At 41.5% G+C, this 27,782-nt stretch overlaps 1 protein-coding gene across 5 annotated transcripts; it reads left to right on the plus strand.

Moving 5' to 3' along the window:
* Window positions 1-27,766, plus strand: LOC139423005 (RAB6A, member RAS oncogene family). 5 transcript variants are annotated; one of them, XR_011635787.1, is made up of 9 exons: window positions 60-310; window positions 12,688-12,746; window positions 18,364-18,417; window positions 19,245-19,350; window positions 20,747-20,858; window positions 21,472-21,565; window positions 21,912-22,005; window positions 25,860-25,926; window positions 26,147-27,766. XR_011635787.1 is itself a non-coding variant. In XM_071174548.1 (8 exons), exons 1-8 carry the CDS (start codon window positions 241-243, stop codon window positions 26,209-26,211), a joined length of 627 nt encoding a protein of 208 aa, XP_071030649.1. In that variant the 5' UTR covers window positions 1-240; the 3' UTR covers window positions 26,212-27,766. The 5 variants fall into 5 exon arrangements, 4 of the variants coding, with proteins under 4 accessions (XP_071030649.1, XP_071030650.1, XP_071030651.1 ...); XM_071174548.1 differs by lacking the exon at window positions 21,912-22,005 and having other exon boundaries at window positions 1-310; XM_071174549.1 differs by lacking the exon at window positions 21,472-21,565 and having other exon boundaries at window positions 5-310.
* The last annotated feature ends 16 nt before the right edge of the window (window positions 27,767-27,782 follow it).

The raw sequence follows: 27,782 nt of genomic DNA on the forward strand, positions 1-27,782 counted from the left end.
GCTCACGCTAATGTTGCTCACAACACACTGGGGGGAGTGCTGAGGTTTAGCTAGCCAATTACCTATTAAACTCGCCGACTGCCAGTCTGGCCAATATACTGCACTAGAGGAGCATTGCTTAATGCTAGGTAGCTAACGAACTGGCTAGCTAGCGATTTAGCTAGCTCACTGAAGAAGGGCCCTAGTGTGTTTCTCCCACAGTCTACAACTTGCCTTTGCCTGCCTAACTATACTGCAGTCATGACCGCGGCAGGAGATTTTGGAAACCCTCTAAGGAAATTTAAATTAGTCTTTCTTGGCGAGCAGAGCGGTAAGTGTACAACTGAAAACTATATGATGTAACGTTCGGCCAAGGTTGAAAATGAGACATATTTTTAACACAGAGTTCGCTAAGTAGCTAGCTATGTGATCAAAAGCTTGCTAACTTAGCTGGCTGGCTAGCTAGCTAATGCCAGCCCTGTTCATCTTGGGCGAGTCTCTTTTTTTTTTTTTAAATCGATATCCACCGACTGTCATACAACTGAGACCATGGCGATTCAGTTATATAGCTAGCTACGATTACCGATCATTGATATTTAACTTAACCTTTCGGTGATATCAAATGTTTACATTGCTAACTAATTTGTGGTTAGTTGGCTAACTATTTGGCAGTGTAAGCCAGTTATTCTTACTAATGTTTTCGACACAGGTCAGGAAGCTAGCTATTTAGGCTAGCAAGTTAACTAAACTAACAAGTTGTTGGGAGACGAATTGTTTCTAGTTACAGTCATTCGGTTTGTAACGTTAGCTAAAATAAATCAATACATGAACCACTAACCTAGCTAGATGCTACATACTACGACTACAATAACTAGCCGCTATTGTATAACTATAGCTAGGGTTTGCTCTGGTGTGTTTATTCAGTCAGATTTGTCTTTGGTTTTCAGAGCGGCTGTAGAGTTTCTGGTGCTAACCATCTCAGTCGTCACTCTTGCTAAAGACAGCCTCTGTGCCAAGAAAGACGTCTCATTGCATGTCAAACCAAGTATCAACGTTATATGGTTGATTTATTGGCGCCTGCCTGCCTGCCAGCCAGCCAGCACTGTCTTTTTCTCTGATGTGGGTTCTTCATATTGTACATTTCAACAGCTCTATATTCTCATGATGTGGTGGCAATTGTGATTTTAAAAAGCATCACCAATCTGCCTATCTCTGATTCTGACAATTTGAGCTATTGTATATGCTGGATGGATCCGGTATACCTGAAACCCAACTTTCCTACAACATACATTGCAGACAGAACCACCCTGATTTAAGGCCTGTGGTTTTCAGTATGAAAGTGCATTGAGGGAGAACCAAGGACTGGAATGATGCATTGTGAAGCCTGGGTGACCAGCCTGATCACAGCACTGCTGAGGGGGTGGGCTGGTATGGAGGTGGGCTGTACGTCAATCTGTTCCTCTCATCGTAGGCTATCCTATATACCACTGTCAGCAACAAACATCCCCCTCCTTTAACCATGCTACACTTCAAATATACAGTGGGGCAAAAAAGTATTTAGTCAGCCTCCAATTGTGCAAGTTCTCCCACTTAAAAATATGAGAGGCCTGTAATTTCCATCATAGGTACACTTCAACTATGACAGACAAAATGAGTTCAAAAAAATCCAGAAAATCACATTGTAGGAATTTTAATGAATTTATTTGCAAATTATGGTGGAAAATAAGTATTTGGTCAATAACAAAAGTTTATCTCAATACTTTGTTTTATACCCTTTGTTGGCAATGACAGAGGTCAAATGTTTTCTGTAAGTCTTCACAAGGTTTTCACACACTGTTGCTGGTATTTTGGCCCATTCCTCCGTGCAGATCTCCTCTAGAGCAGTGATGTTTTGGGGCTGTTGCTGGGTAACACGGACAGACGGACGGGGACGGGGGGGGGGGGGGGGGGGTGTTGTGTGGAAGCCCATATGGGACTGGCCATCTATCCTCAACAGTTTAGCCCATAGGGATAAAATGTGCTGTAGCCGCACAAGAAAGCAACCTCAGTCTGTATGGCACTTCAATACAGTGCATTCCGAAAGTATTCAAACCCCTTAACTTGTTCCATATTTTCCATATTTTGTAATGTTACAGTCCTATTATAAAATGTATTCAATTGTTTTCCCCCCTCATCTATACACAATACCCCATAATGACAATTTTTGCGAATGTATTACAATATAAAAACTGAAATATCACATTTACATAAATATTCAGACCCTTTACTCAGTACTTTGTTGAAGCACCTTTGGCAGCGATTACAGCCTCAAGTCTTTTGGGTATGACACTACAAGCTTGGCACACCTGTCTTTGGGGAGTTTCTCCCAGTCTTCTCTGCAGATCCTCTCAAGCTCTGTCAGGTTGGATGGGGAGCATTGCTGCACAGCTGTTTTGAAGGTGAGCCTTTGCCCCCAGTCTGAGGTTCTGAGTGCCACGGAATAGGTTTTCATCAAGGATCTCTCTACTTTGCTCTGTTCATCTTTCCCTCGATCCTGATCCCTGCCGCTGAAAAACATCCCCACAGCTTGATGCTGCTACCACCATGCTTCACCGTAGGAATGGTGCCAGGTTTCTTCCAGACGTGACGCTTGGCATTCAGGCCAAAGAGTTCAATTTTGGTTTCATCAGACCAGAGAATCTTGTTTTTCATGGTCTGAGAGTCTTTAGGTGACTTTTGGCAAACTCCAAGAGGGCTGTCATGCCTTTTACTGAGGTGTGGCTTCTGTCTGGCCACTACCATAAAGGCCTGATTGGTGGAGTGCTGCAGAGGAACTGTGGAGCTCTGTGAGTGACCATCGGGTTCTAGGTCACCTCCCAGACCAAGGCCCCAATTGCTCAGTTTGCCCGTCGACCAGCTCTAGGAAGAGTCTTGATGGTTTCAACTTCTTCCATTTTTAAGAATGATGGAGGCCACTGTGTTCTTGGGGACCTTCTATGCTGCTGAATTTAAAATAAAATAAAAATTGTTGGTACAATTCCCCAGATCTGTGCCTCTGACACAATCCTGTCTCGGAGCTCTATGGACAATTCCTTCGACCCAATTGCTTGGTTTTTGCTCTGACATGCACTGTCAACGGTGGAACATTATTTATATATATATATTAGGTGTGTGTGCCTTTCCAAATCATGTCCAATGAATTGAGTTTACCACATGTGGCTCCAATCAAGTTGTAGGATGATCAATGTAAACAGAATGCACCTGAGCTCAATTTTGAGTCTCATAGCAAAGGGTCTGAATACTTATGTAAATAAGATATTTCAGTTTTTTTTGCAAACATTTCTAAACCTGATTTCGGTTTGTCATCATGGGTTATTGTGTGTAGATTGAGCAATTTAAAAAAATGTATTTAATCCATTTTATAATATTTTCCTAATGCACTTTATTTTGTCCGTACCTCTTTAGTTCGCGTGGAGTCATTGTCTAAATGTCTTTGAACATAGGCAATATAATAATGAAATCCAATGCTCAGCAATAATAATGTGTTCCTTTTACCCAATTGAGGGGGTGTTCTCATCATTGTCTTGTGCTGAGGGCAGTATCACAGCCATTGGCTACGCTGCGAGATTGTGCGTGGATCAGATTATGTGAGTGGAGCTGGTTTGACTGGAGGGTGGAGCGAGTTTCTCAGGCGGGAGCATCAGCCTTCAAATCAAATAAAAATCGAATCAATTGTATTTATTCTTTAAAATAAAATCTGCACCATTGAAGGTCCCCAAGAACATAGAGGCCACTATCATTCTTAAATGGAAGACGTTTGGAACCACCAAGACACTTCCTCGAGTTGTCCGCCAGGCCAGGAAGGTGACCAAGAACCCGATGGTCACTCTGACAGAGCTCCAGAGTTCCTCTATAGAGATGGGGGAACCTTCCGGAAGGACAACCATATCTGCAGCGCTCCATCAATCAGGTCTTTATGGTAGTGGCCAGATGGAAGCCACTCCTCACTAAAATTAATATCACAGCCCGCTTAGTTTGCCAATAGCCACCTAAAGACTCTCAGACCATGAGAAACAAGATTCTGAGGTCTGATGAAACCAAGATTGAACTCATTGACCTGAATGCCAAGCATCACATCTGGAGGAAACCAGATGTAAAAACTGTAAATGTGTTTTAAATAAATAAAAATATTTTTGCAAGAAATGTCAACTGTTTTTGATTCATTGATGAAGGGGGAAACGATTTAATCCAATTTTAGAATCATTCTGTAATGTAACAATGTGGGAAAAGTCAAGTGGTCTGAATGCACTGTATCCACTTTAGAAGTGAGCAGTGCAAGGGGTTAGGTAGTTTTTAATTGCAATTTGAGGGCTGAGGTAATTTCCTCCCAAACAGTCTCTCGGATAGTATTGGCCAACTCTTTCTGTTGTCGGGTTCTGAGAGCCAGTATGTTCCCACATGTATTTTAACTAGGCAAGTCAGTTAAGAACAAATTCTTATTTTCAATGACGGCCTAGTGGGTTAACTGCCTGTTCAGAGGCAGAACGACAGATTTGTACCTTGTCAGCTCGGGGGTTTGAACTTGCAACCTTCCAGTTACTAGTCCAACGCTCTAACCACCCGCTACCCTGCCGCCCCAGGTGAATTATGAACGGACAGAATATGCCAGCTACTGGAGCGAAATACACCTGCTATTGTTCCTTGTATTACAGTGAATGTCCCACACCTTAATTTGATGTTTTATGTTGACAATTATTTCAAAATAAGTCATAGTTATTTTGCAAAAGAAAAGCTACTCATTTTGAATGCATGCAACTAGAACCGGTGCTAAAGAAGTTAATGATGATACTAACGAGTATGGAGATACTGATATTGTCCTGCCCCTACTGACCTCACCCACAGACATTTATGTAAATGTGGATTTCCGCACTGGCGTGAGAGATTGACACTGGATCAGGGTGACAAACTATCTACTGCCTTTTCATGTCCACACATAGGCCTGGTCAGTATAAATCCCTCACCGCTGGGAAACTCACACACAATACATTTCACACTCCAGATTTTTGTTTGATATGTATTGTCCACAGACTCCCATTAAGCTGAGTATAGATTTTGAAGTGACTTTGCATCGGAGGAGGCAGATGGGAAGACTCAGTGGAACAGGGTCAGGCACTTTGTTTCAATTTCTTGTTTGGTACCATTCCATTTATGCCGTTACAGTGAGCCCATCCTCCGATAGCTCCTCCCACCAGCCTCCTCTGCTTTACTTTCCAGTTTTTTTTCTCACAATTAAGTCTTATTAATGTAATGACATGTTTGAGAGGATGGCCTGACCCTAAACCCAGACCCTACCAAGTTAGGCCTACCCTTCCCAATAATTATGAGATGTTAAATCGAGGTCCTGATAAGAGTAGGGAGGGAGTATTTACCCTGGTGTCTTGGCTGATTCCCAAGATGGCCATCATATTACCCTGGCCACCTAATCATCCCCAGCTTCAACTATCATCGCCCCGGCAACTCTTTCCCAGGTTGTTGCTGTAAAGTGTTCCCACTTTTTAGACAACTTACCTGGTAAGTAAAAATGTGTTAACAAACAACTCTTGTGTTTATTAATTCAATGAAAGACCAAATACAATTTTGTATTTAGGAAGTGGTGGGCCTCTGCATTTTGGCTCATTAAACATTCTTTTGAACTTTCCCAAATGCAGACCGCCTTTGTCTGCCCCCTGGCACTGACTACAGAACAATAGGAGTGGGAACGGGAATAGGGGGAATAGAGCTGACAGGAGACTTGTGTCCGGGGGGGGGGGGTGAACTGAACCTGCTGGTTTGGGAGGGGTCTGGGAAGGATGAGGGGTTTGGGAGAAGAGGATATGTGAGTTTTAGGATCGGTCTTCTAAGGAAGATATTTGACCTGTTTTAAAAAGAGGGAGGGCACAGACACTCACCCACACACTGAGGTACATAGATTGCCAGCAGAGCATATTAATAATGAAAACAGGTGTGAGAGAAAGGGGAGCTTTAAAGCTGAGAATTGAGGCCAACTCACACTTTTTTTTTTCTTTACACATTCCTTTCTGTGTCATTTGTCTTCCACCCTCCCTTTGCTCTCGTATCCTCTCTTTGGGCTGAGGTTAACAACATTCAGTGGGCCAGATTAAGGGCTCGCTATAGAGATGGGGAATGGGTGGAACTAGCTCTCTTGATAAGTGTCGTTCTCACGCTGAAGTGTCAGTTGCACCTTCCTAGTGGGTCAGCTTTTTTTCTGTACCCATTTTTACACGACAGTAAAGACGTCCACATTCTTCCCAGCCAAAACCGTCATCTTCTCTGAATGATTCAAGGGGCTATCATTGTTGAAGTTGCTATACATAGATATCTATCTTTTTGGGAGACTTGACCAAATTCACATAGCAATGTGAGTTCTAGATCTATCATTCTCATTTGAAAGCAAGTAAGAAGCGGTAGATCTGTTTTATTTCTATGCTTCCCGTTTTTGTTTTTGCCTCTTACTTTTGATTTTGTACACCAGCTGAAATGTAAATATTTTTGGTTATGGAAAATATATTTCACAGCAGTTTAGATGACCATTTGCTACACTATACACTGCATTCAAAGTATTCAGACCCCTTGTCATTTTCCACATTTTGTTACGTTACAGCCTTATTCTAAAATGTATAAAATCTTTTTTTTTGCCCCTCAATCTACACACACTACCCCATAATGACAAAGCAAACACTTTTTGGGGGGGTGGTGAAGAGGAAAGAAGGAAATGTCACATTTACATAAGTATTCAGACCCTTTACTCAGTACTTTGTTGAAGCACTATTAGCAGCGACTACAGCGTTGAGTCTTGGGTATGACGCTACAAGCTTGGCACATCTGTATTTGGGAAGTTTCTCCCAGTCTTCTCTGCACATCCTCTCAATCTCTGTCAGGTTGGATGGGGAAGCGTCGCTGCAAAGCTATTTTCAGGTGTCTCCAGAGATGTTAAATCGGTTCAAGTCCAGGCTCTGGCTGGGCCACTCAAGGTCATTCAGAGGCTTGTTCCAAAGCCACCCCTGCGTCGTTTTGGCTGTGTGCTTAGCGTTGTTATCCTGTTGGAAGGTGAACCATTGCCCCAGTCAGGTCCTGAGCGCTCTGGAGCAGATTTTCATCAAGGATCTCTCTCTACTTCGCTCTTTTCATCTTTCCCTTGATCCTGACTAGTGTCCCTGCTGCTGAAAAACATCCCCACAGCATGATTCTGCCACCACCATGCCTCACTGTAGGGATGGTGCCAGGTTTCCTCCAGGTGTGACGCTTGGCATTCAGGCCAATGAGTTCAATCTTGGTTTCATTAGACCAGAGAATCTTGTTTCAGAGATGGTTGTCTTTCTGGAAGTTTGTCCGATCTTCACATAGGAACTCTGACAGACCTCCAGAGTGACCACTTTGGGTTCTTGATCACCTCCCTGACCAAGGCCCTTCTCCGATTGCGAAGTTTGGCCAGGTTGCTAGCTCTAGGAAATCTTGGTGGGACCAAACTTTTTCAATTTAAGAATGATGGAGGCCACTGTTCTTGGACCTTCAATGCTGCAGATCTGTGCCTCGACACAAGCCTATCTCTGAGCTCTACGGAGAATTCCTTCGACCTCATGGCTTTTGCTCTGACATACACTGTCAACTGTGGGACCTTTTTATATAAGTGTGTGTGTGTGCCTTTCCAAATCATGTCCAATCAATAGAATTTTACCACAGACTCCAAGTTGCAGGAACATCTCAAGGATGGAAACCGGAAGACCCTGAACTCAATTTCGAGGCTCATAGCAAAAGGTCTGAATAATGATGTAAATAAGGTAATTTTGTTTCTTATTTTTAATACATTTGCAAGAATTTCAAAACCTTTGCTTTTGTTATTGTGTGTAGATTTGATGAGGAAAAAAACACTGCTCAAAAAGCTCCATTAAAAAAGACAGGCTACGGTTTGCAGAAACTTTTTGAAGAAAAGTCCTCTGGTCGGATGAAACAAAAATATAACTGTTTGGCCATAATGACCATCGTTACGTTTGGGGGAAAAAGGGGGAGGCTTGCAAGCCGAAGAACACCATCCCAACTGTGAAGCACGGGGGTGGCAGTGTCATGTTGTGGCGGTACTTTGCTGCAGGAGGCACTGGTGCACTTCACAAAATAGATGGCTTCATGAGGAAGGAACATTATGTGGATATATTGAAGCAACATCTCAAGACATCAGTCAGGAAGTTAAATCTTGGTCACAAATGGGTCTTCCAAATGGACAATGACCCCAAGCATACTTCCAAAGTTGTGGCAAAATGGCTTAAGGACAACAGTCAAGGTATTGGAGTGGCCATCACAAAGCCCTGACCTCATATAGAACATTTGTGGGCAGATCTGAAAAAGTGTGTGCGAGCAAGGAGGCCTACAGACCTGACTCATTTACACCAGCTCTGTCAGGAGGAATGGGCCAAAATTCACCCAACATATTGTGGGAAGCTTGTGGAAGGCTACCCAACACATTTGACCCAAGTTAAACAATTTAAAGGCAATGCTACCAAATACTAATTGAGTGCATGTAAACTTTTGACCCACTGGGAATGTGATGAAAGAAATAAAAGCTGAAATAAATCTCTACTATTATTCTGACATTTCACATTCTTAAAAGAAAGTGGTGATCCTAACTGACCTACAACAGGGCATTTTACTAGGATTAAATGTCATGAATTGTGAAACAGAGTTTAAATGTATTAGGCTAAAGTGTATGTAAACTTCCAACTTCAACTATATGTAAACTCAGCAAAAAAATAAACTTCCCTTTTTCAGGACCCTGTCTTTCAAAGATAAATCGTAAAAATCAAAATATCTTCACAGATCTTCATTGTAAAGGGTTTAAACACTGTTTCCCATGCTTTTTCAATGAACCATAAACAATTAATGAACATGCACCTGTGGAACGATCGTTAAGACACTAACCGCTTACAGACGGTAGGCAATTTAAAGTCACAGTTATGAAATATTAGAACACTAAAGAGGCCTTTCTACTGACTCTGAAAAACACCAAAAGAAAGATACTCAATGTCTCTGCTCATCTACGTGAATGTGCCTTAGGCATGCTGCAAGGATGCATGAGGACTGCAGATGTGGCCAGGGCAATAAATTGCAATGTCCATACTGTGAGATGCTAAGGCAGCGCTACAGCGAGACGGGACAGACAGCTGATCGTCCTTGCAGTGGCAGACCGCGTAACAACACCTGCACAGGATCGGTATATCCGAACATCACACCTGCAGGACAGGTACAGGATTGCAGCAACAACTGCCCGAGTTACACCTGGAACACCAAATCCCTCCATCAGTGCTCAGACTGTCTGCAATTGGCTGAGAGAGGCTGGACTGAGGGCTTGTAGGCCTGTTGTAAGGCATGTCCTCGCCAGACATCACCGGCAACAATGTCGCCTATGGGCACAAACCCATCGTCGCTGGACCAGACAGGACTGGCAAAACGTGCTCTTCACTGACGAGTCGCGGTTTTTGTCTCACTAGGTGTGATGGTCGGCTTTGTTTATCGTCAAAGGATTGAGCTTTACACTGAGGCCTGTACTCTGGAGTGGGATCGAGGTGGAGGGTCCGTCATGGTCTGGGGCGGTGTGTCACAGCATCATTCGACTGAGCTTGTTGTTATTGCAGGCAATCTCAACGCTGTGCGTTACAGGGAAGACATCCTCCTCCATGTGGTGCCCTTCCTGCAGGCTCATCCTGACATGACCCTCCAGCATATGACAATGCCACCATCCATACTGCTCGTTCTGTGCGTGATTTCCTGCAAGACAGGAATGTCTGTGTTCTGCCATGGCCAGGTCTGGGACCTGTTTGATCTAGAGCTAGGGCCCCCCCTAGAAATGTCCTGGAACTTGCAGGTGCCTTGGTGGAAGAGTGGGATAACATCTCACAGCAAGAACTGGCTAATCTGATGCAGTCCATGAGGAGATGCACTGCAGTACTAAATGCAGCTGGTGGTCACCAGATATTGACTTTTGATTTTGACCCCCCCCTTGGTTTAGGTACACACTATTCCATTTGTTAGTCACATGTCTGTGGGACTTGTTCAGTTTGTCTGTTGTTGAATCTTGTTATGTTCATACAAATATTTACACACAAGTTTGCTGAAAATTAACGCAGTTGACAGTGGGAGGATGTTTTTTTTTTTTTGTGTGTGTGTAAATGTATCTATCTACCTGCCACAGTTGCTGGTGGACCAAAACGTTAATTTCCCACCCTGGCCATAGGGCCACACATATTGACCTAGGTGTATTTTAGAGGTCACACAATGGGCAGGCTGACCTCTTCTTCAGCTTTGTCTGTATTTGTTATTTGATTGCCTGATTATCTTCCTGATAACCAATAGACATAGAGATTAGGCATACTCTAAATTGACTGAGGAATGCATTGCAGAGAAGAATTTTGTATTTGAATGAATGACAGGACCAAAAGGTCAGGCTGAGCCACTGTTTCCCAACCTCCCCTAGCTAGTAGGCCTATTAAATGTAGCAAAATATAGACTACTGCCTGTCCCTCGTGCTCAAATCCTGCACACATTCGTTCCAATATTGTTTAGTGTAGAGGTCGACCGATTATGTTTTTTCAACGCCAATACCGATTTATTGGGGGGCCAATAAAGCCGATGCCTATTTATTTTATTTATTTGTAATAATGACAATTACAACAATACTGAATGAACACTTATTTTAACTTAATGTAATACATAAATAAAATAAATTTAACCTCAAGTAAATAATGAAACGTGTTCAATTTGGTTTAAATAATGCAAAAACAAAGTGTTGGAGAAGAAAGTAAAAGTGCAATATGTGCTATGTAAGAAAGCTAACGTTTCAGTTCCTTGCTCAGAACATGAGAACATATGAAAGCTGGTGGTTCCTTTTAACATGAGTCTTCAATATTCCCAGGTATGAAGTTTTAGGTTGTAGTTATTATAGGAATTATAGGACTATTTCCTTCTATACCATTTGTATTTCATTAACCTTTGACTATTGATAGGCACTTTAGTATTGCCAGTGTAACAGTATAGCTTCCGTCCCTCTCCTCGCTCCTCCCTGGGCTCGAACCAGCAACACAACGACAACAGCCACCATCGAAGCAGCGTTACCCATGCAGAGCAAGGGGAAACAACCACCCCAAGGCTGAGCGAGTGATGTTTGAAACGCTATTAGCGCATGCTAACTAGCTAGCCATTTTACTTCGGTTACACCAGCCTCATCTCGGGAGTTGATAGGATTGAAGTCATAAACAGCGCAATGCTTGACACACAACGAAGAGCTGCTAGCAAAACACACGAAAGTGCTGTTTGAATGAATGTTTATGCGCCTGCTTCTGCCTACCACCGCTCAGTCAGATACTTAGATGCTTGTATGCTCAGTTAGATTATAGGACACGCTAGATAATATCTTGTAATAACTACACATGGTTGATGATAACAAGTGATTATGATTGTTTTTTATAAGATAAGTTTAATGCTAGCTAGCACCTTACCCTTGGCTTACTGCTCTCGCGCTAACCGGCAGTCTCCTTGTGGAGTGCAACGAGAGAGGAGGTTGTTATTGCGTTGGACTAGTTAACTGTAAGGTTGCAAGATTGGATCCCCCGAGCTGACAAGGTGAAAATCTGTCGTTCTGCCCCTGAACGAGGCAGTTAACCCACCGTTCCTAGACCGTCATTGAAAATAAGAATGTGTTCTTAACTGACTTGCCTAGTTAAAGGTATTAAAAATAAAAAAAAATTGGATTAATCGGTCGACCTCTAGTTTAGTGTAGTGGTATATTGATGGTACAGATTGCTGTGTGCACTGTGATTCTGGACACTGCTCCCGAGGCTGTGTTTTTGAGAGCTCTGCTCAGGATACATGACTTGAGGCTACCCAGCCAGGTTCAACAGTGACACAGCAGTAATATGATAGAGTGGCCGGGTGAGACATACATGGAAGCGGTAGAAAGGAGTAGGGAGAGGGAGGTTGTACTGGAAATGAATACTTGTGCATTCCACAATGTGGTAGACTGGAGCAATGAAACAAAATGCTGTCCATTCTTCTTGCTTTTCCTCTGCCTCTTCCCTGTTTTGTAATCCCCCTTTAATTTCCCTTAGTGTTGTCACATGCCAGTGCAGGGCGAGGGAGTGTTGGTGTCAGAGGGCCAGGTCTGGGCCGGCACCGCCAGCCCAGCATTCTCCCAGCATTCCTTAGAGGGTTTTTTCCAAGTCTATACAAAAATGTTTTATGATTTTCTTATGTCATTTTTGCTGTTTTTTCACTCAGAAATCCCTTGTTGATTTGCAGTCTATATTGTGGTGTTGGGTTTCTTATGGTGAGCATACAGACTGACAGCTCCTCCTGGACTCTTACTCCAGGCCTCTTGATGGTTGATTGGTGGAATCAAGTCATACAGTTGTGCTGAGCTGTGGCCTGCAAATTGACTGAGGAGTTGCTGGAGATTTGATGCATCAAATCAGGCTGGAACATGTTAGTTCATAGAAATGGAATGATTCATTCTATTTCTGTGTTGGCTATGTGAAATGAGACTTGTCAGTGTCTGTTTTGTCAGTACTATCTGCCAGCCTTACTGGTGTGTTACTTGCCCTTCAAGACTATAGTACATGTTTTATTAAACAGATTAATGGGGTTATAAATATGTTGGTCATAACATGAGCCTGTCTTGTTTTTCAGTGGGGAAGACATCATTGATTACCAGGTTCATGTACGACAGCTTCGACAACACCTACCAGGTGAGGCTAGACCACACATACAGAGTTGAATCTGGAAATGATAGTTAGGGCTAGGTTTATTACATCATTGGTCTCAATGCCTAACCCTAGTCCTGGTCCTACTACAGAGTGTGCAGGCTTTTGCTCCAGACAAACACAATTGATTCAGCTAGTCAGTCTTTATGATTAGCCATTTGAATCCGGTGTGGTAGTGCTGCGCTTGACTACGCTGTAAAAAAATAAATACAATTTAAACTAATATATTAACTAACTGGTTCCACAGCCTTTAAAAATAAGTAACATTTCGGCTAGTGTTACATGAATTTAACATGTTTAGTTGACCCAAACTTGGCTCCAACTTAAGAAAACAGGCAAAAGTCCTTAATGTGTTTGCTCAACTTGTCTCATATCTTAATTCTACTAGAAATTATCCAATTTTATTGGTCGCATACACATATTTAGCTGATGATATTGCGGGTGAATCGAAATGCTTGTGTTCCTAGCTCCAAAAGTGCAGTAGTGTCTAACAATTCACAACAATACACACAAATTTAAAAGTAAAAGAATGGAATTAAGAAATATATGCATATTAAAGACGAGCAATGTCAGTGGTATTGACTAGAATGCAGTGGCAAGAAATACCTGGATTTCTGCATATATTGGTCATAAAATTTGATCTGATCTTCATCTAGGTCACAACAATAGACGGTCTGCTTAAACTAATAACACAAAAACAATTATACATTTCATGTCTTTATTGAACACACCGTGTAAACATTCACAGTGTAGGGTGGAGAAAGTATGTGAACCCTTGGATTTAATAACTAGCTGACCCTCCTTTGGCAGCAATAAACTCAACCAAATGTTTTCTGTAGTTGCGGATCAGACCTGTACCACGGTCAGGAGGAATTTTAGACCATTCCTCTTTACAGAACTGTTTCAGTTCAGCAATATTCTTGGGATATCTGGTGTGAACTGCTCTGTTGAGGTCATGCCACAGCATTTTAAAATCGGGTTGAGGTCAGGACTCTGTCTGAGCCACTCCAGAAGGTGTATTTTCTTCTGTTGAAGCCATTCTGTTGATTTACTTCTGTGTTTTGGGTCATTGTCCTGTTGCATCACCCAACTTCTGTTGAGCTTCAATTGGCAGGCAGACAGCCTTACATTCTCCTGCAAAATGTCTTGATAAGCTTGAATTCATTTTTCCATCAGTGATGGCAAGCTGTCCAGGCCCTGAGGCAGCAAAGCAGCCCCAAACCATGATGCTCCCTCCAGCATACTTTACAGTTGGGATGAGGTTTTGATGTTGTGCTGTGCCTTTTTTTTTCTTTTTTTTCCCACACATGGTGTTGTGTGTTCCTCCAAACAACTCAACTGTCATTTCATCTGTCCACAGAATATTTTGTCAGTAGTGCTGTGGAACATCCAGGTGCACTTTTGCAAACTTCAGATGTTTTTTTTTGAACAGCAGTGGCTTCTTCCGTAGTGTCATCCCATGAACACCATTCTTGTTTAGTGTTTTACGTATTGTAGACTCATCAACAGAGATGTTAGCATGTTCCAAATCAAATCAAATTTTATTTGTCACATACACATGGTTAGCAGATGTTAATGCGAGTGTAGCGAAATGCTTGTGCTTCTAGTTCCGACAATGCAGTAATAACAAGTAATCTAACTAACAATTCCAAAACTACTGTCTTGTACACAGTGTAAGGGGATAAAGAATATGTACATAAGGATATATGAATGAGTGATGGTACAGAGCAGCATAGGCAAGATACAGTAGATGGTATCGAGTACAGTATATACGTATGCATATGAGATGAATAATGTAGGGTAAGTAACATTATATAAGGTAGCATTGTTTAAAGTGGCTAGTGATATATTTACATCATTTCCCATCAATTCCCATTATTAAAGTGGCTGGAGTTGAGTCAGTGTCAGTGTGTTGGCAGCAGCCACTCAGTGTTAGTGGTGGCTGTTTAACAGTCTGATGGCCTTGAGATAGAAGCTGTTTTTCAGTCTCTCGGTCCCAGCTTTGATGCACCTGTACTGACCTCGCCTTCTGGATGATAGCGGGGTGAACAGGCAGTGGCTCGGGTGGTTGATGTCCTTGATGATCTTTATGGCCTTCCTGTGACATCGGGTGGTGTAGGTGTCCTGGAGGGCAGGTAGTTTGCCCCCGGTGATGCGTTGTGCAGACCTCACTACCCTCTGGAGAGCCTTACGGTTGAGGGCGGTGCAGTTGCCATACCAGGCGGTGATACAGCCCGCCAGGATGCTCTCGATTGTGCATCTGTAGAAGTTTGTGAGTGCTTTTGGTGACAAGCCGAATTTCTTCAGCCTCCTGAGGTTGAAGAGGCGCTGCTGCGCCTTCTTCACGATGCTGTCTGTGTGAGTGGACCAATTCAGTTTGTCTGTGATGTGTATGCCGAGGAACTTAAAACTTGCTACCCTCTCCACTACTGTTCCATCGATGTGGATAGGGGGGTGTTCCCTCTGCTGTTTCCTGAAGTCCACAATCATCTCCTTAGTTTTGTTGACGTTGAGTGTGAGGTTATTTTCCTGACACCACACTCCGAGGGCCCTCACATGTTAGCATGTTCCAGAGATTTCTGTAAGTCTTTAGCTGATACTCTAGGATTCTTCTTAACCTTATTGAGTATTCTGCGCTGTGATTTTGCAGTCATCTTTCCCTTACGGCCACTCCTAGGGAGAGTAGCAACAGTGCTGAACTTTCTCCATTTATAGACAATTTCTCTTACTATGGACTGATGAACATAAAGTCTTTTAGATACTTTTGTAGCCCTTTCCAGCTTTATGCAAGTCAACAATTCTCAATCTTGGTTCTTCTGAGATCTCTTTTGTTTGAGGCATGGTTCACATCAGGCAATGCTCCTTGTGAATAGTAAACTCAAATTTTGTGAGTTATTTTATGGGGTAAGGCAGCTCTAACCAACATCTCTAATCTCGTCTCATGGATTGTACTCCAGGTTAGCTGACTCCAATTACCTTTTGGAGAAGTCATTAGCCTAGGGGTTTCACATACTTTTTTCCAACTTACACTGTGAATGTTTTAAATGATATTCTAAATTGTAATTATTTTGCCACTGGCCTATTTATTGCCTTACCTCCCTAATCTTACTACATTTGCACACACTGTATATAGATTTTTCTATTGTGTTATTGACTGTACGTTTGTTTATCCCATGTGTAACTCTGTGTCGCACTGCTTTGCTTCATCTTGGCCAGGTCAGTTGTAAATGAGAACTTGTTTTCAACTGGCCCACCTGGTTAAATAAAATAAATATTCAATATAGAAAAGAAAAATACAATTTGTTATTAGTTTAAGCACACGGTTTGTCTATTGTTGTGACTTAGATGAAGATCAGATCAAATTTGATGACCAATTTATGCAGAAATCCAGTTAATTCCTAAGGGTTCACATACTTTTTCTTGCCACTGTACATGTGAAATGAGTAAAACAGTATATAAACATTTATTAGTGACCAGTAATTCCATGTCTATGTACATCGGGCAGCAGCCTCTAAGGTGCAGGGTTGAGTAACCGGGTGGTAGCCGGCTAATAAATAAAATGGTTTTACTTGAGTGTACTTTTAACAGAGCCGAGATTTACTTTGAATTGCAAAGTGTAGCAATACAGGTGAAATCAGTCATTGACACATACATGCTGGCGTAACAGGAAGATTGGTACGCCGTGAGCCAGAGATTAGAGGTCGACCGATTTTATGATTTTTCAACGCCGATACCGATTTTAATCGGCAGATTTTTTAATATATACATTTGTAATAATGACAATTACAACAATACTGAATTAACACTTTTTTATTTAACTTAATATAATACATCAAAAGCAATTTAGCCTCAAATAATGAAACCTGTTCAATTTGGTTTAAATGATGCAAAAACAAAGTGTTGGCAAATATTGCACTTTTACTTTCTTCTCCATGTAAAAAAAGCTAACATTTTAAGTTCCTTGCTCAGAACATATAAAAGCTGCTGTTTTGTTTTTAACATGAGTCTTCCATATTCCCAGGTACTAGGTTGTAGTTATTATAGGAATTTATTGGACTATTTCTCTCTACCATTTGTATTTCATACTCCTTTGACTATTGGATGTTCGTATAGGTACTTTAGTATTGCCAGCCTAATCTCTGGAGTTGATAGGCTTGAAGTCATAAACAGCGCAATTCTTGAAGCACAGCGAAGAGCTGCTGGCAAATGCAAGAAAGTGCTGTTTGAATGAATGCTTACGAGCCTGCTGCTGCCTACCACCGCTCAGTCAGACTGCTCTATCAAATCAGACTTAATTCGAATATAATAAACACACAGAAATGCACAGAAATACGACCATATTATTAACCTATCATTTAGAAAACAAAACGTTTATTCTTTCAGTGAAATATGAAACCATTCTGTATTTTATCTAATAGGTGGCATCCCTAAGTCTAAATATTGCTGTTACGTTGCACAGCCTTCAATGTTATGTCATAATTATGTACAGTTCTGGCAAATTAATCACGGTCTTTGTTAGGATGAAATGGTCTTCACACAGTTCGCATCGAGCCAGGCAGCCCAAACTGCTGCATATACCCATGACACTGCTTTCACAGAATGCAAGAGAAGTGACACAATTTCCCTAGTTAAAAGAAATTCATGTTAGCAGGCAATATTAACTAAATATGCAGGTTTAAAAATCTATACTTGAGTATTGATTTTAAGAAAGGCGTTGATGTTTATGGTTAGGTACACATTGGTGCAACGACAGTGCTTTTTTTGTGAATGAGCTTGTTAAATCATCACCCGTTTGGTGAAGTAGGCTGTGATTCGATGATAAATTAACAGGCACCGCATCGATTATATGCCACGCAAGACAAGCTAGATAAACTAGTAATATCATCAACCATGTGTAGTTAACTAGTAATTATGTTAAGATTGATTGTTTTTTATAAGTTTAAGGCTAGCTAGCAACTGACCTTGGCTCCTTTCTGCACTCACGTAACAGGTGATCAGCCTGCCGCGGTCTCCCCGTGGAGTGCAATGTAATCGGCCATAATCGGTGTCCAAAAATTCCGATTACTGATTGTTATGAACTTGAAATCGGCCCTAATTAATCGGCCAACCTCTACAAGAGATTGTGAGTTCAAATCAGGACATGTTGAATAATAATTACTGTATAGTTGAATATGCACAATGTAATCATGTCTGTCAAATGTAAGGCTACAATTTTTTTCTACTATGTCAAAAGCACATTGTGTAACTAGTTCCGCAACCTTGTTTAGTGGAGATGCCCAAATAATAATAATAATTTGTAGTTGAATGAACATGAGACAAGTTGAGCAAACCCACAATTTAAATTAGACTACATTTTTGCATACTTAAAAAAAAAACTAACTATATATGTTCGATTCAGCTAACACTTTTTTCTTTTGATTGAAAATTTGAGTAAACTTAAAAAGCTGTGGAACCAGTTACTTAACTTTTTTTTAGGTGCATGGGCAATAGGTTTGTTCCTTCAGTTTAGTTTAAGTACAGTACTCAAGCCTTTCCTTATCAATCTACCATCATAATTGTTAGAATGTTCTGTCTCATTCTCTTTGTTCTTTCACATTTCCAGGCCACAATAGGAATAGATTTTTTGTCTAAAACCATGTACCTCGAAGACCGAACAGTAAGTTTTACTTTCTCCTTTTTAAATTCCATTGAGTGGTAGCATGCTGATTTTGTCATAATATATTGATTATGAGAGGAATTAGTCTGTTAGTCATGACTGTGGCATTGTGATTTGACTGAATAATGTTACATTTCATTACGGTGATTTTGAAAAATGTCTCCCTTCAATCCAGTTTCATTGAAATTAAAAATTGTACCCATTCAACTGGCACGCACGCACACACCCCCACCCAATCACACAGGTCCCTGAGTCCTTGCCACTGGTGGTTTCTGGGACTTTGATGATACTGGGTATCCTGTGACCTGATTCTGTCTGCTCTAACAGTGTCTTATCCTGGCCCAGGTTCACGCGCGCGCACACACACACACACACACACCAGACAGTGCACACACTAGCACCTTAAAGAAGCCAGAGGGCCGGCCTGGCCTGGGATTGGCGCTTATATTGCATCTTCCTTCCTGCTAGCTTTCTTCTCCAGACACTCATTATTTTCTTCCCTTTTTCCCATCTGCTCATATTCTCTTCATTCTCATGTTAAAATTAAACATCAAGTTTGAACGAGGGAAGAACATTTCAGAAATGAGGCCTAGTACCCATCATTCCCTTGGCCCTCACCACTCCTCCTATGGTCACACACTCCCTGCATGCAGCCCTCTCCCTCTTTTTTTCTCTCATGAGTTGATTAGGTTTTGCTTTATTTCCTTACTCTTTATGGTTTCTTACCTCATGTTTTCCTTTGTTTCTGCACTCGTTTTCTCTCATTTTCTTTTCATCCTTTCTTTTTCCTTTTCCTTTTCTTTTATTTCCCCTCCCATCCGCAACAGATCAGGTTGCAGTTGTGGGATACGGCTGGGCAGGAGCGTTTCCGTAGCCTCATCCCCAGTTACATCAGAGACTCTGCCGCAGCTGTCGTAGTATACGACATCACAAGTAGGTACTCGCCTCCGCGCCCCGCCCACTCGACGTGCGTGCGTGCCCCTCCCCACCCCTCCTCAACCCTCGTCCAGTTCTCCCCTCTCTTACCACCACCTCTTCCTCTCCGCCATCTCTCCCCTTCTCCTTCTCTCCCTGTGTGCTGGTGCTAACGTGCTGCTCAGGTGAGACTGCAGCTTTGGGACACAGCCGGCCAGGAGCGCTTCCGGAGTCTGATCCCTAGCTACATACGAGATTCCACCGTGGCTGTGGTAGTCTATGACATCACAAGTGAGTGCGGCCCCTATTGATGGAAAAGTGATGGAACGATGCTGACCAAAACAAAAGATGTCCTCATTTTTCACCGCTGGCTCAAGTCCCTCTTCTTTTTTTCTGTTTTCCCACCCTCTTTATCCTTCCAGATATCTTTCCTCCTTTTTGTCCCCTTTTCTTGTTTGTAGATGTTTTCCCTCCCACTCTTTTTGTATGTGAGTCCACTTGGACAAGTCCGTAATTTTTTTATGTTAGCTTTTTGCATTTTTTGTTGTCTGAAAGCTTCAGTTTCTGTAATAAATATAAAAATATTATTCTAATCTGTTTATTGATACTAGGAGCGCAAAGCATTCGGTAGCATACTGCATGCAAACCCAATTAGGCTACAATATCAGTTGGTGAAATCTGTAATACTAAAGAACCATTGACTTAATCCATAGTCTAGTGGTTTCTTAGATTTGTGGTCAGGAATACATGGATGGCAGATTTATCTTGTTTTCCCCAACAGAGCAACCTATCACTTCTTTTCTATCCTTTTTATCTTGATTTCTCTATGCTATCTTTCTTAATGTCTGTTTTTTCCCCCATTATGGCCACCAATTACTTCCTAGTTTTGTTGTCACACACGTACAAAAGAATGAAGTGTCTTATTGGTTTAATTCAAATAATTGGTATTGGCAGCTTTGATGTTGCTTCAGAGGCCTATTTTGCCCATTATGAAATTAACATATTGCAGCCTTTCAATGTAATGTTCAGAGATGTCTCCTTTTTCACGTCTCTCCTACCATGTGTGTTTGAGGACCGTTAGGGGCAGATACTGTATAAGGAGACATGGCGCTGCAGCAGGGCTATTTAACTGGAAGAGGAAGTCTGTCTCTTCAGAAAAACAAACACCACATCTAGCTGGACAGACGAGAAGATAGACAGACAGGAAGGTAGAATACAAGGATATGGCTAAATAATAAGAGAATCCTAGATGGATAGGAAATGGGAGATGGATTTACGTAGTTTAATGATATGTTCTTATTTGTTGTCACTGTCTCTATATTTACACTGTCTTTCTGTCCTTCTGCTCCTTGCCATAATTCAGTACTTGTCACAACTTGGAGATTAACATTGATCTCCCTCCCTCTTGTATCAGACGTCAACTCTTTCCAGCAAACCACAAAATGGATTGATGATGTCAGAACGGAGAGAGGAAGTGATGTCATCATCATGTTGGTGGGAAACAAGACTGACCTTGCAGACAAAAGGTGTGACATGATAACTAAAGGGTGATGTCAGTAAGCCTGTAGAGTTCTTCAGTTCTCATCAGACAAGGTCCTGGAGGGCTCTCCATTAGAGCATACTAATGAATCGACTGATTGTTACTGTAGAATGATTAAGACTGGCGCCACAGTGAGTTCCTGACAGACCTTTGGGCCCTCCTGTGTTAAGCGAGAAAAACACTGCCCTCTAGAGACAGCTAAGCAGGGACTTATTAGCCTCGTCACTTGGTACAGGCTCTCTAGAGACAGATCTGGCTGGGGTTGAACAGTCCACACACAGAGACGGCCTTTGGAGCTCAGCATGGCCTAGAATTAGTTTCATTATTCAGAGATTCAACAGATTGAGATTCACCCTTGAGTTTTATCCATTTGTGTGTTCAAACAATTGTGATAATGAAACAGACCTTTTTATTTTAACACATGGTTTGTCACTATAACCCTCAATGCTTTTATGCCTTTAAACAACTTCTTTGTACTATTCCCATTTTTTTGTGATTGATGCTGTCCGGCTGTGTTTTCGAATGATTGGCATGCTTTAGATTCTCTGAACTGACTGTAAGCTGCTGTTCTGCATGTTTAACCCTCTTATCTACCACAGGCAAGTTGCTATTGAAGAGGGTGAGAGGAAGGCCAAAGAGCTAAATGTAATGTTTATTGAGACTAGTGCTAAAGCAGGATACAACGTCAAGCAGGTGAGTGTATGTGTGTGGCTGAGTCGTTCTCTCCGTCCATGCTGCCACTGCTGCTGCCTCGGCTCACCCTTGAAAAGGTCACTCATCACAGTCAGAGGTTTAGGGTCAATTGCTACAATAATGAAGAGCCTTTAATTATAATATGTGGTGTATTGAACCTGGAGCTAAGCTGGTGCTCTGAGGTGTTTTAGAGAGTCTGGCTGTGTGGGCACTTTTAGATGGAGCAGAGGCTGCCGCAGCGGTAGCGGGAGGAAACACGGCATGTTCATCCTTCACGATCTTCACATTGTCTTTTCCTTTTGTTTTCTCGTTCATGTGTGTGTCTGTTGTCGTGGGACATATTCAGACAGATAACCACAGAGGAAGGGGAACAGAGAGCCAAAGAGCTGAATGTTCTGTTTATTGAAACAAGTGCAAAGATGGGCTACAATGTCAAACAGGTAGAGCACAGCATGCGTGTGTGCAGTGCTCACACTCTCTTAAATCTGGCTTGCTTTACACTAAATGGGGTCCTTTGAATTATTTTCAGAACTCTTGCCCATCCATCCCATGTTGGTCATAATAACTAAAGACCAGAATGTTCCCCCGGGCACAGACCATCCACTTTGGCCTCCGGTCTGGGATATACAGTACTGTGCAAAAGTTTTAGGCAGGTGTGAAAAAATGCTGTAAGTTAAGAATGTTTAAAAATAGACATGTTAATAGATTATAGTTAACTAAATGCAAAATGAAGGAACAAAATAAATGTAAATCAAATTCATATTTGGTGTGTAGCAGAAGGCAGTTTGTTCGTGAAAGGGCTAGAGAGCGGTACACGAATAAGTGTCTGCAGGCAACAGTGAAGCATGGTGGCGGTTCCTTGCAAGTTTGGGGCTGCATTTCTGCAAATGAAGTTGGGGATTTGGTCAGAATTAATGGTCTCCTCAATGCTGAGAAGTACAGGCAGATACTTATCCATCATGCAATACCCTCAGGGAGGCATCTGATCATTTACATAACAGAATGCAGCGCAGCACGTGACTGAAGGAAGAAGAGACAATGTGCTAGTTACAGCATCAGCGCCACTGGAATGTCTGTTACAGCATCAGCGCGCTCTGGAATGTCAGCTTGTCAGTTACAGTATCAGTGCGCCTCTGGAATGTCAGTTACAGCATCAGCGTCATTTTCAGAATGAGAGAATTAGGTGAAAACGAGGCGTTGTTTGTTAACCTGTTATGGCTGCAATCCCGATACCGGGATCGATATGACAACTACCAGTGAAAATAGAGGGCGCCAAATTCAAACCACCGAAATCTCATAATTACAATTCCTTAAACATATGTGTGTCTTATATAATTTTAAAGCTATTCTCGTTGTTAATCCCACAAGTATCCGATTTCAAATAGGCTTTTCAGCGAAATACTACAAACGATTATGTTAGGTCTCCACCAAACCACAATAAGCACAGCCATTTTCCAGTAAAATATAGCATTCACAAAATCCAGCAATAAAGATCTAATTAATCGCTAACCTTGAATTATCTTAATCAGATGACACTCATAGGACTTCATGTTACACAATACATGCATGTTTTGTTTGATAAAGTTCATATTTATATAAAAAAATCTGAGTTTACATTGGCGCGTTAGATTCACTAGTTCCAAAAACAAAAGTAAAAACACCACAGCCGCAAAGATGGCGTCAACATAAACACGAAATTACATGATAAATATTCCCTTTGATGATCTACATCAGAAAGCACTCCAGGAATCACAGGTCCACAAATGTTTGTTTTGTTCGAAAATGTCCGTTATTTATGTGCAAATACCTTCTTTTGTTAGCGCGTTTGGTATACATATCCAAACGCTAATTCTGGTCAGTGTTATATCGGACAAAAACTTCAAAAGGTGATATTACCGGTCGAAGAAACATTTCAAACTATGTACAGAATCAATCATTAGGATGTTTTTAACAAATAGCTTCAATAAAGTTCCAACCGGAGTATTCCTTCTTGTCTTCGTGAGCAATGGAACGCAAGTGACTACCATGAGGAAAAAGCACTATCACAAAATGGCTGCTTGATGGACATCTGATATATTCTGCTCTCATTCACTCCCACAACAACATAGAAGCCTCATTATGATTTCTATTGATGGTTGACATATTGTGGAACCCCTAGGCAGTGTAACATCAGTCATATCTCAATGGGATTTCATTGGGGACTCTGGTGATACAAGCTCAGATTTCTGACTTCCTGTTTTGATTTCAACTCAGGGTTTTGCCTGCCAATATGAGTTCTGTTATACTCACAGACATCATTCAAACAGTTTTAAAAACTTTAGTGTTGTCTATCCAATGCTAATAATAAAATGCATATATTAGAAACTGAGAATGAGGAGCAGGCCGTTTACTTTAGGCACCTTGTTCATCCAAGCTACTCAATACTGCCCCCCAGCCATAAAAAGTTAAACAAGTGGATTCAGGGATCAAGTGTAGCTGGAGCTGGGCCTGGCTTAAGCTGGATGCCACTAGAGGCGAAAGGACACCACACACTTTCCCTCTTTCTCACTTTAGTTGGCACATGGTAGAACAGTGTACACTTTCTGCCTGTGGACACATGTTATAGTGTGCAGTGTAGCCCAAAGATATTGGCTTTGTTGTGTTGAACTTGAAAGTAACGTGTGTGTGTGTGTGGGGGGTGACTATACTTAACTCTGTGAAAGTTACTTTTGCACACGTAGCCTTGTGCACTTAATCGATGCCTATAGTGGCTACTATAATAGAGCATAAATAGAATGCCTGTTTGTTGCATTCTATTTCTACTTTTAAGATGTTTTTTTCCCAAGTGCAATATTTGTGTGTGGTCACGAGCGTTCTATTATAAAGGCTGTCATGGCTAACTGCAATATTAGTGTGTTTTTTTTTCTCAAGACTTGAGTGTCAAGTCTAAGCAACAAATTACATTGGATTGCTTTCTTTACATTTTTTTGCTGTGAATTAGGTTCACATTAACCACTTTTTATTTTACACACAGAGACTGATCATATAGATCATATTCTTTGTTTAATTAGTTAACCTGCATTTCCCCCGGGCAGGGATTTTTGCATCTTTCAGTGCAACAAAAAAAAGTGTCACCTTTTTGGGCCCTCGGCAGTTTTCATCCCTGGGGATTACATGACGAGAGAGAAGCACCTGAGGCTGCCTAAATCCACAGAAGAACTGTGGTTAGTTCTCCCAAGATGTTTGGGCCAACCTACCTGCTGAGTTCCTTCAAAGACTGTGCAAATGTATTTAGAGTTGATGCTGTTTAAGGCAAAGAGTGGTCACACCAAATATTGATTTGATGTAGATTTTTCTTCTGTTCACTCACTGCATTTTGTTAATTGATAAATATAATCTATTAACATGTCTATTTTTGAAAGCATTCTTACTTTACAGCATTTATTTCACACCTGCGTAAAACCTTTGCACAGTACTGTACATCTTTTTAAAACTTATAATTCTCACTCCAGGTTTGATTTTAAGTGATTTTCTCCGACTAGTATCAAAGGATTCTATTTAATACATCAGATCTGCATGATCTTAAACTCTCTTTCCAGCAGGTATGGGATGGTATTTACCTCTGAGGAGGAAATGTATATGATTACTGCTGTCCAACTTAAACCAATTTACATTTATTTAATTCAATGCCTCTAGTTGTGATGGTCATGGTATTTTGGATGACTAATTGTTCAGACAAATGACAGCGGTCATTGTAATAACTGCTTGAATAGCAAAAAAACGAAACATTTTCTCCTCCTCCACTCCTGACTGCATGTGCTGCTGCAGCAAGCTAGGTTGAAGATAACTTGTCCTAACCTTTGTTGTCATTCCATGTGGAAGCTTTTTAGAAAATCAACTAGCATAGCTGGTCCTATTGTGGGGTATTAGAATCCTCTTGTCTTTTCATCTTCAACCTAGGCTGCAGGGAGGGGGGTGTTGCTTAGGCAACCTCAGACTTTACAACATCTTGTTTGTTTCAGCAAGGAGCCACGTTGTAGAGTCCATGTTACAGCAGAAACGGACTCAACCATGCACCCCGTTTTCAGTCAGCTGTTCATTCCACAAATAATAAGTACATTTTTTACAGTTAATGTATTTTCATGACAGTCTTCATTCATGACCGCCGGTTCCATGGTTATATGGTAATTGTCAGCCCTACCAATGACGACGTACTAAGAAGAACGAGAGCACACAGCGCTGCAGGCCTGGTGTCAAGGCAGGAAGGTTGGAGTGTTCTGACTCTGACAAACGAGGTCTGTTCTCTCCCCTGCAGCTGTTCCGACGCGTGGCCGCTGCCCTCCCTGGCATGGAGAGCACACAGGACAAGAGCAGAGAAGACAGTATCCTTACTCTACACAGAAACGTGTGTGTGTGTGTGACTGACTATGCATGTTTTTCAGTGGCAATAGTAGAAACCGGTTGTACACAAACATTTACAGCCACCTATTGGGTAGCTTGTAAACCTATTAAAACATATTGAGAAGATGGGAAGTGTTTGAAAAGACTTCATGTGTTCCTGTCTGAGCTCTTTGACTTGGTCCTTAACCCCTCCTCCCCCAGTGATTGACATAAAGCTGGAGAAGCCCCCAGAACAGCCCATCAGCGAAGGAGGCTGCTCCTGCTAACTCAACTCTTTATCACTCATTCGCTCTCTCTCCTGTGCTTTGTTCTTGATCCTTCTCACCCTGGTTTATTCATTCCCCCTATGTCTCTCTATACTGTACCTTTTCTTTCTGCTTGACTGCTCTCCCTCTGTCTGAACCCCTTGAATCCTGACTCCTTCTCCCCAGCCTGAAAGAGAAGAACACTACCTGTCCATCATTCTTGTCGTCGTGGTAACCCGCTCTCTCACTGAGATGACCTTAAGCTTAACAAGCACAGTATGGATGTGAAGGCTATTTTATTTCAGTTGATCTTTCACTCTACTTTGGCAAAATCCCCCCAAAAATCAAGCACTGTATCCTATTTTTCTGTAGTACCGAAATGTTTGGTTGCACAGTTGTCAAATGATGGCAGCCTGTGAGGGACCTAGACCCATAGATACTGAGTGGAATGTTTCTGCCATAAGTGGGTCCTGAACGGATTATTACAGTTTAGCAGCCCCCAATCAATATCACTCACTGGGTGAAAGTTGAGCATAACAACCTCCCTTTCTAATGCCAGTCCCACCACAGAGCAGCCATACAGTGTCACTTCACAGAAACATGGCATGACAACACTATAGGGAAACCACAAGAACTCACAAACACACAGTCCCACCACAATGACGTGACATTATACAACACAAGGGCAGTCTCACTACCACTACACGACCGTCCTTAATTTGTCCCTTACTTTTCCTCACAAATGAATGAAGGCTATCTTCACCTTGGCTGCCATTTTTCTATTATCTCTTGGTTAGGTCTTTACTTTTTTCTAAAGAGTACAATTATTATCATAGATGAAAATATATTGCTTTGGAGAACAGTAGTGTTTACGAAAAGATTTTTGTATATTGAAACAAGTATCAAATTCAACACAAACCCAACTTCATAATATATGCAGACATGCCTTTTAAAAGTGTTAATTGTAGAGGGCTTCCATGGTTTAGGGTTTTCCTAGCTTTGTTAGGTTTGTTATAATATTGACACTTTAGAGTCATTTATTTTCTTTGCTTGTTTTTGTTTTGATCTTTTAATTATTTTACATGTTCATTTAATAATGACTTGTAATATTTATTTCTAATAGATCATGTTTCTTCATTTGTATTATTGTTAATACTATTATTGTTGGGATGATCCCTAAACGGCTAATAAGAGTATTTTGTCAACCACCTGATTTTCAAACATGTCTCCCAGCTCTTCTGGTGACATCACTACCCCTCTACTCCACCCCAAAATGCAAATTTAACTGAAGAAAAAACAGTGCAATGTTTGTATGTTTTTGGAGGAAAGTCCACTTTTTCTGGTAGTCTTAGTTCGTAACCTTTTTTCTTTGAAACGGTTTTAACTGGATGTTAGAGGTAAACTGTAACTGCTTTGCGCCGCCACGTCTCTGTGCAATGAAGCGCATAATTTGCACTGCTAGAATTCATCAGTGTCTTATCAACATCCCTAAGAAAGGTCTGCATTTAGTAACTGAAATGTTGTTTTTGATGGTTGAATAATAAATTGATAAATGCTAGACAAGGCAATCTGGAAAGAGGGAGTTGTCTGTC

The sequence above is a fragment of the Oncorhynchus clarkii genome, chromosome 12, assembly GCF_045791955.1.
Source record: "Oncorhynchus clarkii lewisi isolate Uvic-CL-2024 chromosome 12, UVic_Ocla_1.0, whole genome shotgun sequence".
NCBI lineage: Eukaryota > Metazoa > Chordata > Actinopteri > Salmoniformes > Salmonidae > Oncorhynchus > Oncorhynchus clarkii.

Bases quoted from the DNA above. Each gene is read 5' to 3' on its own strand.
- LOC139423005 (XM_071174548.1), top strand. From the start codon at position 241: ATGACCGCGGCAGGAGATTTTGGAAACCCTCTAAGGAAATTTAAATTA. The intron at 19,351-20,746 runs GTAGGTACTCGC...CTCTTGTATCAG, and splicing joins CGTAGTATACGACATCACAA to ACGTCAACTCTTTCCAGCAA. The intron at 25,927-26,146 runs GTATCCTTACTC...CTCCTCCCCCAG, and splicing joins GGACAAGAGCAGAGAAGACA to TGATTGACATAAAGCTGGAG.